The sequence below is a fragment of the Thalia democratica genome, chromosome 7 (assembly GCF_965202585.1).
Source record: "Thalia democratica chromosome 7, ktThaDemo2.hap1.1, whole genome shotgun sequence".
In the NCBI taxonomy this organism is placed as follows: domain Eukaryota; kingdom Metazoa; phylum Chordata; class Thaliacea; order Salpida; family Salpidae; genus Thalia; species Thalia democratica.
The window spans coordinates 46,049,042-46,067,971 of record NC_139171.1 but is presented as its reverse complement, the minus strand read 5'-3'; the positions used below and the strand labels follow the sequence as shown (position 1 = coordinate 46,067,971).

At 25.6% G+C, this 18,930-nt stretch overlaps 1 protein-coding gene across 1 annotated transcript; it reads left to right on the top strand.

Moving 5' to 3' along the window:
- The first annotated feature begins 9,549 nt into the window (after positions 1-9,549).
- On the top strand, positions 9,550-18,631 carry LOC145841394 (uncharacterized). Its single transcript, XM_082948756.1, has 8 exons — positions 9,550-9,906; positions 10,502-10,660; positions 14,176-14,620; positions 14,683-14,801; positions 14,902-14,982; positions 15,437-15,594; positions 17,326-17,467; positions 18,473-18,631. The coding sequence occupies exons 1-8, from the start codon at positions 9,679-9,681 to the stop codon at positions 18,560-18,562; spliced, it is 1,422 nt and encodes a 473-aa protein (XP_082804882.1). The 5' UTR covers positions 9,550-9,678; the 3' UTR covers positions 18,563-18,631.
- Positions 18,632-18,930: the final 299 nt, after the last annotated feature.

Sequence of the window (18,930 nt, the reverse complement as noted above, 5' to 3'; positions counted from 1 at the left end):
TAATTTTTCTGGTGACTAAATAGTAAAAGTTCAGTATTTAAAAAAGTGTATTAGATGAACAAAGTCCTACTTGAACTAGCTTTTATGAAATTAAAAAATTGAAGTATTAAGGCAGTGTTTGAATATTTTTTGATTAAACTAAAGGCAATATTAGTTTATAAAAAAAGTTTGTATAAAGTGGGAGCATGATATTTAAAACTCTAAAAATTCAAACTAAGACAGTTTGAACTAAAATATTGTTTTGTTATTTATTATCTCTTTCAATGGATACCTTAAACATTTTAATATATTTGCAATACTCTTGTTAGTTAGACTTATATGTTTTTTTAATTCAACTTAAATTACTTTCGAGAATTGGCTGAAATCTCAATAAGCATGACTATTTTTGTTAATTAAGTTATATATATATGTATATATAGAACTAAAATACACAAAATAAACTTTTGCTTGGGACAGCTGTTTTTGCGTTTAATACGCGTCTTCAGCCAAGTTTTATTCAATGAAAAACAAACTTGTAAGTACAGCAATAAAATTATACAAAGGTAGGTATTACGTAATGATGGAATAGATAGTAAATTTTGACAAAATTATTAACAGAGTTTTTAGATAAATTGTTTTCGATAATGTATGCAACCAGTTTGTAATTCGTTTCTTTTGTTTAGAGATTCAGATTTTTTAACTTTTAAAATTTCGATTTTTTCCGCATTGCACAATTTACATCCGTTTTTTAAATTATACTTATTTTTCGTTCTTGTTAATATTTCCCACTGAATTTTAAAATTGACCTTGTAATTTTTTAGTTTCCAAATGTACTGCGATAATGTTGTCGTATTTTTATGTTTTTCGTGTTTGAAGCTGTACTTGTGCTTTGTGTAGCGATTCTTGAACGATAGTCCAGTCGAGCCTACATAAAACTTGGTCTGGTTATCAGTTATGACTGTCGCTTTATATATAACATTTTCCATCAGGCAACTTCCATTTACCGGGCATTCTTGTTTTTTGCAGTCACACATTCGCCTCTCTTTGTACTGCGTGTCTAACATCTTTCGATTGTGTGCCATTATAAGTTGTTTCATGTTTGGCATGCAGGAGTAGGACACTTTTAGTGTCTTCCTGTTAAAAACTTTACAATATGGATGGTTTTCAGTAAAGTTTTTGTCCACAATCTCTATGAAGCGCTTCCCAACCCGTGTTGCCACACTTTTGCAGAATGGAGCATTGAAATATAAAATATTTCTTCTCCTTCTTTTCTTGTTCTTACCCTTCTCGTTTTTGTGGCTATAGGCTAACTCGTGATCGTACCCACTTTCTCTTAAAGCTTCCTGGTATTGCTGGGTTGTTTCCTTAAAAATGCTTTGACTGCTAGAAATCTTCTGGAGGCGGTTATTCACTGCGACCGGTATGTGTTTTAAAACATGCTCTGGGTGGTTTGACTTGCTATTAACATAAACCGTATGCGCATTTGGTTTTCTATACGGCTTATGGCTTTCATTTTGAAGATCTAAAGTTACATCTAAAAAGTCTGTTACAAACAGATTGGCTTCGATAGTGACATCAAACATAATGTTCTTAAAGACTTTTCTTAGATGTTTGACTTTTCTCTCCATATCTGGTCCCGGTAGAATGTCCACCACTGCTAAACCATCGTCACGGTATATACCAAAGTTACTATCTCTAAAGATTTTTTCCTTCTTCAATATATCTAAAATATATAGGCCAACCAGTTCGCAAATTTCTGCGCCATGAAAGCTTCCCATTGGTACATCAAAGCTGTTCTTGTTATGCTTTTTCGACCATGGTTCACCCTCGTGGAACAGTACTGATTTGCAGCAATGTCTGATTAGCTCTTTTTCATTCTCCGTGATTTTAGTTAGGCCTGCAGCAAATTTGAAGAAGTTTTCCAAAATTGTTGCTGAGATGGCTGGATAAAAGCTCACTATATCAAATTTGACAAACCTTGAAGTTGATTTATTGCTTAAGCTATTGAACCACTTCAATACCTCATAAGTGTTTTTCCATTGTATTAAATTACTTTTTGATCTTATAAGATTGTTGATTTTATCTAAATTTGTTTTTGCAGGTTTGCCAATAAATGTTTTTGCCGGATTAATTATTCTACAACTTAGTTTATTTGGGAAGTTTGGTTTATGATCTTTTAAAGTTTTATATGTATATATATACCAGGAAGTATGTATAAACAACCCAACAATACCAGGAAGCTATAAGAGAAAGTGGATACGATCACGAGTTAGCCTATAGCCACAAAAACGAGAAGGGTAACAACAAGAAAAGAAGGAGAAGAAATATTTTATATTTCAACGCTCCATTCTGCAAAAGTGTGGCAACACGGGTTGGGAAGCGCTTCCTAGAGATTGTGGACAATAACTTTACTGAAAACCATCCATATTGTAAAGTTTTTAACAGGAAGACACTAAAAGTGTCCTACTCCTGCATGCCAAACATGAAACAACTTATAATGGCACACAATCGAAAGATGTTAGACACGCAGTACAAAGAGAGGCGAATGTGTGACTGCAAAAAACAAGAATGCCCGGTAAATGGAAGTTGCCTGATGGAAAATATTATATATAAAGCGACAGTCATAACTGATAACCAGACCAAGTTTTATGTAGGCTCGACTGGACTATCGTTCAAGAATCGCTACACAAAGCACAAGTACAGCTTCAAACACGAAAAACATAAAAATACGACAACTTTATCGCAGTACATTTGGAAACTAAAAAATAACGAAGTTAATTTTAAAATTCAGTGGGAAATATTAACAAGAACGAAAAATAAATACAGTTTAAAAAAAGGATGTAAATTGTGCAATGCGGAAAAAATCGAAATTTTAAAAGTTAAGAAATCTGAATCTCTAAACAAAATAAACGAATTACAAACTGGCTGCATACATTATAGAAAGCAATTTATCTAAAAACTCTGTTAATAATTTTGTCTAAAAACAACTATCTATTATTACGTAATACCTAATTTTGTATAATTTTATTGCTGTACTTACAAGTTTGCTTTTCATTGAATAAAACTTGGCTGAGGACGCGTATTAAACGCAGAAACAGCTGTACCAAGCAAAAGTTTATTTTGTGTATGTTATTTCTATATATGTATATATATATATAAAATAAGGTTAATGTTCAAACTTAAACACCTTCTACTGAGCCCACTTGAAGGGCTTTTAAATAATTTATTGAAATGGCGATTTTAAAAATTCTGGTACATATGTTTCATAAAGCTTTAATTTTTCATAAAGCTTTAATCATTAAAGTGGGCCTAATGCATAGAAAATAATATAATAGGATTAAATAAATTATTTGTTCTTTACAAAACTTTCTAATTATGTCACAGTGTTTTTTTTTTGTATAAGATTTGTATCAATGTTTAGCAAAGTGCAATTGAGTTTGAACTACAGCTGATTGAAAACAGTTTTATTGTTTTTGAGAAACATATATACTGTCCTTTTTAAATTTGAATTTTCGTAATAAACTATTTATATATACAGCAAAATGTTCTTTTACCATCATAATCTTATTAATTAGACCTATATGAGCTTTTTTTTTCAAATTTAGTACATAATACTTTCATAAATACCCTTTATATAATTTTTATACAAGTTTGAATTTTCGTAATTTGAGTTGTCATGTAAACGTGAAAGTAAGAGTTTGATTACAACTAAGCATTACTAAACGAAGCCTTTATAATTCTCATTTAATTTAACTTTTTTTTGCTGTGTTTATTAAGAAAAATTAATGATGAGTCTACGCTTGTTCATATTTTATAATTTTTAACTTTATTTTTTGTCGTTCAACTGTAAAAGCCTAACAGAAATCTAAAGAAATACACTGTAAAAATCACACGTATATTATTTTATTAATGTTTAGTGTAAATTACAAACTTAATATTCTAAATACTTTAAAGTATAAAGTTCCTTAGTTTTTAACTGTATGTAAGCTATAATACTTTAGAAAGCATAACATTTTAATATTATTAGATTGATAATATAAAAGAGTAAAATATTTATGTGTAATAGTTGTAATAGTATATATAGATTAAAAAACCATCTGCTATCCCATTTTACCTTTTACAACAAAATCAATAAAAGAAGAATCCTTTGTATTTTACAGGTAAGTTAAATCTACCTAAAATAAAAGAAATACGCTTTTAAGTATAAAAATAACTTTTGTTTAGATATCATTGTTTAAGTTTAAAGAAAATATGTTTAAATAAGTTTCATATTAAAAAACCTTAAAGTAGAAAAATCATGAAATTGAAATCGCTTTTTTAGTTTTCATTAAAGCAACAGCAAAATAGTACACTATAAAAGTTTTTATATTTAACTTGATTTCAAATATAAAGTTAATGGTATAAGTATACTAAAAAACAAGAATAAATGATAATGTTCTTAGGTTATAAAAATGATCAGAAGATTTACCATTAAAAAGCATACAAAAAGTAATGCTTAAGTAGGATTGGACAACGTACAGCCCACGGGCCAGATTTTGGATTGAAAACTACCAGCCTGCTAACGTTTACAGAATTTCAAAGTTAAACTGCTAAACTAAATGAAACAAAAATTTTCACTAAATATCTTGGATCTTACATGAAGAGTAAAAAAAGTTTTCCAGTGTTTTGTCGAAATAAATTGAATAGTTGAGCAAGTTTTGTGAACTAAATGAAATTAAAATGCTCCGGTCCGCTAAGGACTTTCCTCATCTGGCACGCCGACTGAAAACGTTGCCAATTTCTACACTAAAAATTAACATTAACAGAAAAACTATAATTCTTAATAGAAATTATGAAAACGATCACCAAACTTTAATCAAAACTCAGTTGCTAAAATAACTTGTTATAAAAAAAAAAGAAAACCATATCATAATACTCATTATAACTTTCCAACTATTTCAACTTTGTCAGCATGTTTTCAAATAACAAAAAATTATAAAGTTTACGAGTTAAACAAAACTTGCTTTTTAAAACGAAAACTAGTATTAATCTAACGATTTAATTTCAGTTTTCACAGCAATGTATATGTATCTGATATTCGAAACAACATAAAAACGCTGTAGTTAAACTAGTTTACTATTATTTCTAACCCGCGATAATTTCTAACCCGATCACTTGTAACCCGGTAATTTTCTAGTAGTTAAACTAGTTTACTATTATTTCTAACCCGCGATAATTTCTAACCCGATCACTTGTAACCCGGTAATTTTCTAACCCGATTATTTCTAACTCTATCACTTCTAACCCGATCATTTTAAACCCGATCATTTTTAACTCGATCACTTCTAACCCGATCATATTTTACCTGATCTAACTTGATTATTTCTAACCCGATCAGTATATATTTTTTGTTTTTTATATTTATTTTAATCAGTATTTACTTTGAAACAAAACTAATGTTAACAAAATTCTTCTTATACTAAAATATACTTTTTTTGTCTTAACAGAAACTTAATGTTTATATAGCTGTAGTTAAAATAGATTTTTAATAATCATTTTATTTTAACTTATTATGATTTCAAATTGTTTTCTATATTTTGATTTTTACTATTTTTATTTACAATAAATATCAGTGAATTAACTACAACAGTCAGTGTTTTTGTTTTTATAAAGTTATTGTTTTTTGGGATGTTGGCAAGTTTCAGTTTTTACAGCTTTTGTCTTTATTTAGGGTTTTTTACTCAGTCAATAGAATCTAGAAAATTTAATTATACAGACGAACAACGATGTTTTTGTTAAAACTAAAAAAAAACGCTAAACTAATTTTATTTAACGTTATGGAAAATAAAGAAACATTTATCGACACTTTTGTGGTTCATAGTAGTTTAGGATATTAAAAAAAAAGTTCTACATTGTTCAAATCTTTACAACAGATACTTTTATTCGTCAGTGAATTTAGACTAAGATAAAAATTGTTAAGTAAAAAAACCCGGATTTCTCCTTACTTTAGAATTGTTTTTGTGAAGTAAATCTTATATATTCAATAACAAAAATTCGATAGAAGCAGATTGACAATAAAAATATCAAAACAAAGAAAAAAAAGTAAGTATGATAAATTAAAATGAAATTAATAATAAAAGTATATTTTAAGTAAAACAGTATAAACACTGAGCTTTGTTTAAGACAGAATACTTAAATTTCAATAAAAGAACTTTTTTTTTAAGTTTAGTTTGTTTTAAAAATAGATTCTGACTAAAGAAATCAAAAATAAAAATAAATTTACTATTTGAGTTAGAAATGATCGGGTTATAGTTGATCAGGTTAAAAATTATCGGTTTAGATCGGGTTAGATATGATCTGATTAAAAATGATCAGGTTGGAAGTTATCGAGTTAGAAATGATCGGGTTAGAAGTGATTGGGTTAGAAGTTGTCGGGTTAGAAGATGTCGGGTTAGAAATGATCGATTTATAAGTGATCGGGTTAGAAATGTCCGGGTTAGAGGTGATCGAGTTAGAAATGTCCGGGTTATAAAATAATCGGTTTAGAAGTGATAAAGTTAGAAATATTCGGGTTAAATATGATCGGGGTAGAAATGATCGCGGGTTAGAAATGATAGTAAACCAGTTAAACTGATGTTTTTTAAGTACATACTTTATAGTTTAACAATGTATTACGGGTTTCTATTTCAACACCTTCACAAAAACTTTCTTATTAACTTTAAAGATAACTTTACTTAATGGATTTCGATTAAAATATGCTCAGGTATGAAAAAAAAGTTATTAGTATTATTTTTTTTTGGGTTATAAAAACCATAAAAATAAAACATTTTTAAGTAATAAGCTGAAATGAGCAGATATTAAAAACAACATAACATTATATTTTGCGATACTATACAAATTTATACTAAGGATAACTGATATTTACCAAAATAGATACTCGCAGAATTACATCTTACTTTTACAAAATTTTCTAACTTGTGTACAAAATTTAACAAGTGTCAATAAAACACAGATACTAGCACAGCTCTGTTTCGCTTTTTCGTTCTTTAATTGTATGATTTCCTTTTAAAACCGGCGTTTGTTTTATAATTTTTGTTTTCCAAAAAATAATCTATACAAAGGCTTATAAGCGCTAAAAAAGCTGCAATTGAATTGAAAATTTTAGGTTTTTGTGACGCCAATGAGTTTTATGACAATGAGTACGACAGTCATAAGTCACAAAACAGAACTAAATAAGAAAGCAAAAAAAGGCTTTAAAAAGCTAACAACATTGGAACTTAAAAATTCTAAGCCAACCGCATTTTTAAAACGGCAACAACTTTATTAGCTTTATTATATAAACAGTATATTTTTCAACTTTCATATGATATATAATATAATATACTTTAAAAATGACACAAAGTAGTTATATTTAGTCAACTTTAAAAAAGTATGCTTTAAAAGTTAAATAAAAAAATTAAATAGCTTTGTTATTAATTTCTTTACAAATAAAAATAACATTATTTTTAAATAAAAGTATATGTTAATAGATTTATAAAAAAAAAGTCATTAAACTAAGGTTCTTCAAAATTTAATAAACGGTTTATTGACACATTTAAATTGATTATTTTGTGTTTTTTTTCGGATAAAGTTAAACTTATGTATCTATAAAACAATAGTTTAAGGACACAAAAGTACAACCATTAAGTATTAAAAACAAAATAGTTAGACTTGTGTTTCTGTAGTTTAAATTCATAATTGGCTTTAATACTTTAAACTTAATTAAAGCTTTTCAATATGCCTTTATTAAAAAACTTAAAGGATACTATGTTTAACTTAAAAAAGAAAACTTTTTTGAAACTTAAATCTGCTGTTTTAAAAAACTAAATTAAGCATTTAAGATTAAACTGTTAGTTAAGAATAAAGATACAGTTTTAAATATAAGTTTAAAGATTTTGTTACTACTTAAACTTTTTAAGTAAGAACACAAAGAAAATAAAAAAATTACATAAAAAGCAACAATAATAAAACTTAAAGTCACTGAAAATTTCAAAATCTAATTTATATTAAGTTATCGTAACAGTCAAAGTTTAAATGGATTTAAGAACTATCTAAAAAATATATTTCTAAAAATTTATCTAAACTGAATTTAGAACTATCTAAATATTTAAATTTTAAACCAAATATCAACAAAATTCAATGAAAAAGTCAAAAGTCTATTTGGTGCTAGTGTTATATAATTATTTAAGTTTTATCTGCTTTCAAGTTTATTAATAAAAATTTGTTTCTGTGTCTGCATGAGTTCATTATTTCCGTTCTTTTGTTGATGCAATCTGTATCAGATTCAAGTACTAATTAAGCTTCTTTTAAGCACAACCTGCATATTATTGTTCCTGGTTTAGATTTTTTCCCTTTTTATTATCCCTTTGTAGTTTTTTTTCCTTTTGATTTATATATTAAAAACAGTTAAACTTGTTAGTATTTGTAATACAACTAAATATAATAAGCATTGCACTGTTATCCTTTGAAAGAAGAAAAATACTCAACATTTATACACACTTCCTAGATATTTTATAATTTAGAGACGATATTTGACACTAAATTCTATGTTAAGAAATATAAATCCGAGTATATAAGAAAAAGTGAAAAAAAAAATCTTATTTAGTGACTCAACAAGTGCTTCCGTTTTTTTCGTACTTGTTTTGCAATTTGTATCTTAAAACGTCCAATTTATTATAAACTTTTTTAAACATATATTTTGTTAAAATATAATATAAATTGATACTTAACAAACATTAAAAATAAATAGTACACTTTTACTTAAAAAATAATTTTATCTTTCAATATAAAGTTGTTGTTTAAAAAATACAAGGTTGTTCAATTTCTCGTTATAGTAAAATGAGAAATTTATAATAAATTGTTTAATATTGGCCACGGTACAATTTTTTTTATCAATAAGAAAAAAATTTCAAATTACTACTTCATCTTTTAGGTATTTTAAAATTTTGAGAAAAACAAGTCTTTTTTTTAACCAAAAATATTACTTTATATAGCATATTTATAAATATGTTTGTGTCTTATGGTGATAAAATTTTAACTATTAAAGGTCGGAAAATATAGCTTCATTACTTTAAGGTGTTAGATTTTTCAAAATAATTTATTTAGATTATTCTTTTAATAAACCTAAAACTTTATTCTCAAGTATTTTAGGTTGTTTAACTACTTTTTAATGTTGAAGACAGGTGTAATTTAAAAAAATATTTTTTTTACTACTGTTTATTATTTAATAAACCCTAATAAATTTATTAAAAAATAACACATTAAATAACTGTTAGATTATTTTTGTTTTTATATAATCAAAAACAGTTTATTAGTTTCACAAAAGACCAGATAAAATTATTTCAGCTAACTTTTGTGGTAAGTAGTGTATAAACAGTCTAAATACCTTGTCGCATAATCAATGAAAATGACCTTACACTTGAAAGCGTGAGTGAGTGTCATCAAATCGATTTCTATCATAGTCACTTCAAACTGCTTTTTTCTACTTAGTCAATATTAAGACGCGACGAACTTCGTACAAAAATAAACAAAAGCTAAAGAGATGGGTAAATAAATAGGCATAGTATGAACACATTTAGATTGAAAAAGTTAATTTAGCTCAGGTTTAATGTTATGCAAGCTGCAAGCTGTTTAGTTTATTTAGACTTATTTGAACACTTTAAGTGATATGTAGATAAACAAATGATCACTCAAACACGTAACTTTCTTCAAGCTTACATACAGTCTCATATATTCTTGCTTGTCAGTTGTTCGCTTCTACTTTGCATGGTTGCAATGTACAAAGTTTTTTCTCAAAGCACGGCTACAGTGTTATGGTCAAGCCTAGTAAGCATAGACGATGACAAAACGTCTTTTAACAATGGCCCGAAAGTTGTCAAAATGCCAAACCAGTTTGGACCATCGCTGAAAGTATAAAGACAATTGTTTTAAATAAGAATATTGTTTTGCTTTAAATGTAAAATTTAAAATTCAATATTTATTTTTACAAAATACGAAGAAAGAAATAATGAATCTACATTATCATGTGCTAAATATTTTCAACTGTTTTGTTATACTTATTGGTTTTTAAGTTGTTACTATATATTTAAATTTATTTACTTAAAGTAGTTATAAATTATACTTTAGAGCTCACACAGTTTTATTACCTTTACAGTTTTTAAAAATTACATATTAGTTGGCAAAAACAAAATATAGTGTAGAACTTTTATTAAACAAAAGTATAAAACAAAGTACGAATATTTTTTTTTAGTTTTATCCTAACCAATTATTTTAGTTCAAAAACTTTATGGTTTTCAGAACCAGGTTTAGAAATTTTTTGTATAATATAACCTCTTATTTTAGAAATGTAAATATCATACATTGTTTAATTTTATTTTTAATACTTTAATGCTTTTGTTGATTATAAATATTTATACACCGTTTAAGTTAAAAAAAAGTATAAGTAAACTATTAACTTGTTGATAAAGCTTCGTTTTCAGCTTATTAATATGCAAAACTATTTTAGGATAAAGAACAAGCAACACAACTGCGAAATATGAAAACGCGACAAAATGCGTACAAAGCAAATGGACATAGCATTAGTGATACAACTGAGCAAAGACCAAAAGTTTCATGGGATACTGTAACAGTTTACGATCAAAGTTCTGTGAAAAAGCAAAAACTGGTTAGAAACTTATATCAAACAGTAACTATGATTAAATTTAGATATTTATGCCTATACGATACTGTAAAAAACATCTATTAAGATACTTATTTAAACAGTTGAGAACACATGCATTACATATCAAAAGTTAAAAGTTGTAACAAGTTTTGATACGGAACTAAAAGAAAGTATGTAGTAAAGTTTAGAGTAATTATTACAAGAATATTGTTCTTCTTTTCTGTTATTTTGTTTTAAGCAACTAAAATGCTGATTAAAAAGGTATCTTATAGTATTCTTAAGTATTTTTTTTTACTGTTTTACTTTGAATTTGATTATAAACTTGTATATTTTTGTGCTTAAATAAACTTGTTTTTTCAATGCATCTAAAAAAAATATTTATACAATAAAAAATTGCAAACATTAAATAGAAATTCCAAAACTAAAAAAATGATACCTTTTAAAAGGTTGCTTTTAAAAAAGTTGTGCAATTAAAAAAAACTATGTATATAAAATCATCAGTGGTTTCAAAACTTAAACTAGTTAATTAAAATAAAATTAAAAATACTGTTTTTGTATATTATATAATAAGTTTGTCGTGTATTTTCAAAACATGATTTTATAACCAAGTGCAGCTCAGAAATCAGTAAACAATTTGATTGAAAATTTTTTATGCATAGAAGGTTAACTAAATAGTTTTTCTTCTTCCTGTTTCAGACAATAAGCAATTTGTTTGTTTAAAATTAAAAACGTTTAATGATTTAAAGTTCAAATTCTTATTTTTACTGGAACTACGCTACTGAGCTAAACAACAATGATAAAAATTATAATTAAAAGTTGAACAAGAACATCATAGTTTTAGTTTTCAAGAAACATGGACATTAAATTTTAAACAATAAGTTAGAACTTTTTAATTATTGCTACATTTGTGTAGTTTTTGTGATATCTTAGCATTTAATGTCAATCATCACACATTTTGTTTGATGGTATAGTTTTTGTAAAGCAAGTTTTAGTAAAAAATATGTCTCGCATAAAACTAAAAGAAAATACAGGTCTCGGTGAAAAAAATTAAGATTTTAGACTTGAAAAATAAACTTAGAAAGAAAATGTAAATCTAGAGATAAGTAATTTATTTAAAGTTTTTACTAGATTAGTCACCTGTTCTTACTCTACAACATTCCATTAAAAAAAATCAATACATTAAAGTTAAGAAAGCTAAATCAGGAAGTGTTAATGTTTAATTTTAATAGTTTTAAACTGAATAAAACTTTTGTTATTGTTTTTAAAATAAATTGGTAAAAATAGTTGTGTCAAACTAAAAAGTTAAGTAAAACCTAAGGTTATAAAAATCACAAGAACTAAGGAAATTTAAAATATCGTTAATATCAAAATTGTCAGCAAATATGTTTATTATAATTTAAACTAATTGAACTTTTTAAAGTATTTTTTATTACTATTAAGTAATTCTAATCGTTAAAAATTAAATTTAGCTAACAAAAAACTAAATTTTCTAAAAAATTTTAAAGTTAGTTTTTTTGTTTTATAGACTAGTTATGTATAAAAACTCTTAATATAATTAGAATTCAAAGTATTTATATTAGTATAATGTAGGAGCATAACTTAATACAGCGCTTATTTTCAATACTATGGGCTTAGCGACAAATTATTTTAGAGTTAATTTAAATTAATCTCAGAAAAATACATTAGCTCTTCAAAACAAAAATAGTAGTGCTTTTGCCATAAAAAAAAATTAAAAAATGGAAATAAAGTTTTAATTTATTTCACTTTATGCATATGAGGTTAAGGTCTTTTTTTTAACCCATATTTTAAACATACATAAAGTTTTATTTGGCAAAAGTTACTTAAAAATCTATTTAAGTTTCATTGAAAAGGAAAAAAAATTCTATCAATAGACCAAAAAATAATAACTAATGATGGTGCAGGTAAAATTACCTGTGATATAGTTGTTTTGCTTGGCCAGGAAAAAAATTGTTGTTGTAACTGGTAGAATAATACAACTTTTAAAACTTTAAATAACAAATAAAGTATAAATAGAATCTCTTTTTTACTGTCCTGAACAAAACTTTTATAATAGAGATTTTTAAATAGAAATATTAAAAAAAAATAAATAAAGAAATACTGATAAAGTTTAAAAACATTCCGGTTAATAAGTAAAAACCGGACTTTCTTTTTTAGATATATAAATTACTAAAAATTGATATTGGAAAACATAACGCATTTCAAAGTACTATTTTAACATCCTTTGGTTTGGAGTTTTACTAATAACTAGTGATCTTAATGATTTTGTAAAACTCTATTAAAATTAAAGTATAGTACCAGTAAATCATCATTGGTTATATTAATGTAATATCAATAAAAAAATTTAAAAGGTGGAAAAAACATCAGATGATTTTGTTCTTTATTTAGACTTTTAAAGTACTAGCCATAGTTAATCTTATAAAAAAGAGTAAATAAAATAAAATTTACAACAAGCTAAATAAGAAAAATGTTAAAAAATTAAAAACATTACCAAGAGTCAATTCAAATACAAAACGATGTTTCTTATATTACTAAACTTTATTAACAGTCATTATAATTGGATTTTTAAATTTACTATTCATTCAAATGAAATGTTAGAATTTTAGTTTATATGATAAAGGGGATTTAGAAACTTAATCCTACTTTATTTAATTAAATTTATTTCCCTAAATGTTTAAGCTTATAGAACATTTTTCAAACTATCTAATTTATTTTGCTATTTTTTGTATTGAAAATGTGTACAAGCATTATAAACTGTTTTGAAAATTTACAAAAAAAATTGGAATACTTGTATAAAATAAGTTATAAAAAAAACTACGGCTAACTAAAATATCTATAGAACAAAAAAAAAGATACTTTTTGAAAATATAAATAAGAGTTCAAAAACTCGTTTTTAGTAATAATAATTTTTCAGGTCTTTTTTTCCCAGATTTAAAGTTTTTAGTTTTCTATAAAAAGGTTCCGAAACATTTAGTATATAAGTAGTCTTATAATAAAAAAAAGCAAAACGTACAAAACTAAGTTTGTATATAAACAAATATAGGAAAGTAGAAATAAAAAAAAAAAATCGAAGTAGTTGAAATATTTTAAATTTCTATTCTTAACTTTACGACTACAAAGTACTTACTGTATTACGGTTATTTGTCAAAAAGCAGTTTTTGTGTAAAGCATAATGTCCTGGACACGACGTTAAAAAGTATCCGTGGTGTGCGACTTGATAACCGAAAGATTCTTTGTGCACCAGGTCCCAGGACCAAATATTTTGAGCGTCTTTTTTTTTGTCGTTCAATAAACTATAATAAACTATAACAATGTAAAAAAAGACCCTTTATGTTTAAACTAGCTGAAAACATATAACTAACTATCTTAACCATTTGTTTTACAAAAATAACCTTTGTTTAATGATTATTTAGCTAGAGTTTAAGCTTAATAATTTTTTTAGATTTTAAATATAATTAATTAGTTATTCAAAACGTTACTTACATACGAAATTAAAACAGAGAACAAGTTTAGATCTATCGAAACCTCATCTTACTTGTGAACCGAGAAGTGTTGACCTCACAATCATAGATAAAAGTCGTAGAGAATGTTCCAGTTGCTCTGAAATCAATAAAAACAATTGTAGTCAAAACTTTTTGAGAACTGGCGCTAAAAGCAGCTTTTACTACAAAAAAGATAAAAATGTTTTGCCCACTGTTGCTGAATTGCAGGAGTCAAAAAATAACCAAAACGAATGCGAAAGTAGTTCGTCTGTACACAGTTCTGATAAAAACTCAGAAACTGACTTCAATAGCAACGTGTTTACTAGTAATACTGAAACACCAAAACAATCTAGCTTTACTAAAACAACTTTAGACGTAAAAAGCTTTACACCTAAAGACAATACTGTATCAAAAAAAACTCTTGGTGAGAGCAACAAAAACTCCCATCCAAACTTATTTGAAGGTTAAAAACTGTGTTTTTAGAAATAGGACCATACTTTAAAATAATATTAAACTTTTATTTAGGAATGTCTTCAATTGTAGCAGCTACTACTGCATCAGTGGTTGGAGATCAAAAAAACGTGGTACAGGAACAGAAAAAATACAAGGAACAATTAATGGAGTATGACGAAGAAAAGTTGCAGGTTGACTTTTAATTTAGTCTTTAAAAAAAACAGTATAAGTATGCAGTATACTATTTTGGCTTGTACTTTGATTTAAATCTGTAACGCAAAATCTTGATAGGGACTCGTTGAAGATATTTTACTAGAAATGGGAGAAGAGAGATTAATACAGTACAAAGAAGCATTCGCAAAGTTTGACCAAGTACGTTAGTTATAATGCTTAAAAATAAATAACCTTGGTTAAAAAAAAACGATTAAACGTATAAAAATTAAAATTAAGACCTTTGTAAGCCTTCAAACTTGAGATTTTTTACTACTGTTTCAAAATAATTTGTAAAATTGAGCACATTTCATAACTAAATAATTTTTTTTTACATTTAATCATTATATACAAATCAATGTAAACAATACTCACTTTTTTGTAATAATATTTTCAATAACTAGCAGTATGTAAATAAGTATTGTCAAAGTACTCTTATCATATAGGTATTTTATACACTAATTAAATGTTTAGTGAATATGAATTATATTACTTACTATTTACTAACTTTAGTAACGCGTTTTTGTTTGCATTAAATAAAAAGTTGATAAACTGCATAATGGTTTTAATAGTATTAGTAGTAGGTTTACTTAATAATAATTGTAAATAATACTAGGACTCAGCTGGGATTATCAGTTCAAAACAATTGAGACATTTGTTACGAACACTCGGGCATAACCCAAAAGATGGGGAATTACGGGAACTTGTTAACCAGGTGGATGTAGATGAGAATGGAAAAATTGATTTTAATGAATTTATAATCATGATAGGCTAGTTAGTAAACAACAACTACTTTTTTGATTAATTATTAATATTAGAGAATTCATTAGTTTAAGGTTAATAATAAATTTGTGTATATTTGAACTGATCTTTTTTAATTGTATAATTAAGTATATGTGTGTAGACTTAACAAGATTTCAAAGTAATTAAATTTATTTTAATTCAATAATTATTAAAAATAACTTTTTTGAAACAAAATTTGTAAAATATACAAAACGTTAATTTATTTATAACTTTTTATAAATTTACTTATTTAACCACTTTTAGTAAGTCATTTCAATAAAATTAATTCAAGTATCAAAACAGGATTAATCGTAATTCAATCTTTATATAACAAATTAATATAGTTTGTTTAGAATGACAGTGCACGACTAATCACACTGTTTTTTTTTTCAATCCCAATTAAAAAAAAAGTTTATACAGGTTCTCTACACTAACTTAGTTTTAAAATTTATAAGTTTCAGTGTTAAAAACAAAATTCTTAAGTCGAGTTTAATTTAAATCAGCCACGAAGCATTAAATAAGTTTTAAGTTCATAAAATCAAAATATAATAAACAAAATCTTATTTCTATAGCACAAGACTAACAAGCACTTTATTTCAAACAAACCTGTTTTACTTATGAAATATTAAACACAACTATGTCTTGTTATGAAAAAAGGTAATTTTAAGTTATTAATTATTCCACAAATTTTAAGTTTAAAATATGAAAGACCGAAAACTATAGCTTTACCAACAACTGACGTTTGATAAATTGTTTTGAAGCAAACTAATCAAGCATTACTATTTTTGCAAAACATAAAAAAATAATTTGAAGCATAAGAGTATTTATCAGATTACAACAGCAAATTACATATTTAAATTTAAGAAACTGATAAACTATGCAATTGAAACATAACTTTGGGAAAAGTTATTTTAGGATTTGATATAATATGTTTTAAATAATTACCAAGCTTTCCTAACTTATTATGATAATGGTACAACGAGTAAAAAAAACTTATAAGAAACTTGATGAAGTAATTTAGCAATACATGCACTTATTAGTAGTAAAAGTAGCTTAATTTAAGTAATTTATAGTAAATAAGGACAACTTAAAGAGACTAGGTATTATTATTAATCAATCGTAAGTATCAATTATCAATGCTGTTTGAAACTTTTATAATTTTTGTTTAAAACAAATAAAAAAGTAATTTTATTTACACAAAGCACAAAGGCAACGTCGTTTCTACCAAACGGGATCTTCAGGCCTTTATCAATATTATTGAGTTGAACTCAATAATATTGATAAAAGCCTGAAGATCCCGTTTGGGTGAAACGACGTTGCCTTTGTGTAAAAAAAAAATTAATATTAGAATGGTCTCTGAAATAATTTTTGTCATGACCTTTTGTGTTAAAGGAATACGTTTGACATCTACCTAAAAAATACAAATTTAGATTAGAAAAACTAATTCGTTTAGTAAACTAAGTTTACTTATCTCGTACCAACAAACCAAAAATGTATCTTGTTAATTACAATTTTTTTAGTTTAGTTACAATATTTGAAGCATACATTTATAACTTAATTTAAGGTTTTACATAAAATTTTTAGATTTACTAGTGTTAATTTTTTTTTGTAGTTATGTAAATTCAGTTGAAAATCTTGTAAAAATAATATTTGAAAATTGTAATAGTACTTGAATTAATTTTGTTTAATTTTGTTTTTTAAATCATTATATTTGTTAAACAGTTTCGACAAAGCTAACAATGAGGCTGAAGATTTATGTGATATATTTCAAGTTTTTGATCAGCAAAACAAAGGCTTCATTAATGTAGATGAGCTTAAAAATATCTGGCAAGAGTTTCTTCAATCGTGTATAACAGATAAAGAGGTGACATTCTAAAACTGTATTAACAAATATTCTAAAACTTCTAGTTTTCTAGTAAAAACATGCTTTTACAGCGCGTAAAATTAAATAAAATACTAAAAAACATAAAGTTAACAAAATAAAAACACAAATAAAAATTGAAGCCAAGTTTCAAATTAATTTAAGTAATGCATACTGTTAATAGAAATTAGTTAAGTTGAAATATTAAAAAATCTTTGATAGTTGGTTGACAATTAACAAGATTAATATTTGAGTACATATTTTCAAATACATTATTCATAATTTTTACTTATGATTTTTTTTTATAATGTTCGAAAAAAGTCATATATTAACTATAAATAAAATCTTAAGTTTTAAATATATATTTTTTGAATAAAATAAATGCTTTTATAAAAAGTCCATTTAAAGTCAAGGAAAAGAGCTCTTCCAACTTTTAAACTACTTATACTTTACGCGTGATGGCTATAATTAATTTTGTTGTTTTATAAATGAGCAACCATTCTCTGAATGAATACTAAAGCGTAAGAGTCAACGAAAGAAGTTTATTTTAAATAATACTTTTACCTTGTGTTAAAGATGTGTGTTGTTTCAAACAAAACTTTAAAGTTTTTATCTTCAAAAAGTTAATGGAAAGTGTTTCAAGCTTCTGTTGTTATAGTTACGTAGAGGCTGCGACAACTGCATCCTAAATAATTTATTTTGAGCAGCCTTCTCAGAGCGCTCTGTTAATTATTTATTGTTGTGGAAACAGTTCAAATTTAAAAATTTACTACTTTAATAACTTTGTTTTTATTTTAGCTAAATGATCAATAAGGATTTATAACCAAAAACAATTCACTTTTAGCCATACCTGTTTCGCTTCTGAACTAATGCAAGCAATCGTAAATTAGATTAATCCATCTATATATTCTAAAAAGTTTTTAGTGCAAAAGCTTTTAATGGATATTTAAATCGTAGAAAAACTAAACTTTATTCTAAAACATCCGACAAGTTATGTATAAAATATAGTTTCAAGAGATGATGGCAGATATAGATGAGGACGGAAACGGGGAGTTGGACCAGCTCGAGCTTCTTGAAATTCTTCAAAGCACTCGATGAAACATGTTGAAAAAAATGAAATTTTTTAATCAAAATTTTCAAACTACACTTTTCATAAATGAAACAATAGCTAACTTTTATAGTATGTCTAATGTTTACTATTTCTCAGTTTGAACTTTTAAAAGGCTAACAAATTGAAAGATTAGTTAGTTTCTTTGAATGTTAATTTCTAAATACTGCTAATGTACTTTTAAGTTGATTGCTAATTGGTTTTTTATTACTTTATGAAGTCTTTTAACAACAATAACAATAATAAGTGTTTAAAATTTTAATAAAAGTTTGAATAAAGTAGTTTAAAACTTAGTTAAAAAACGACATAAAAGCATTTATTTATTAAGTACTGAAGTATTGACTGACTTTTAAATTTA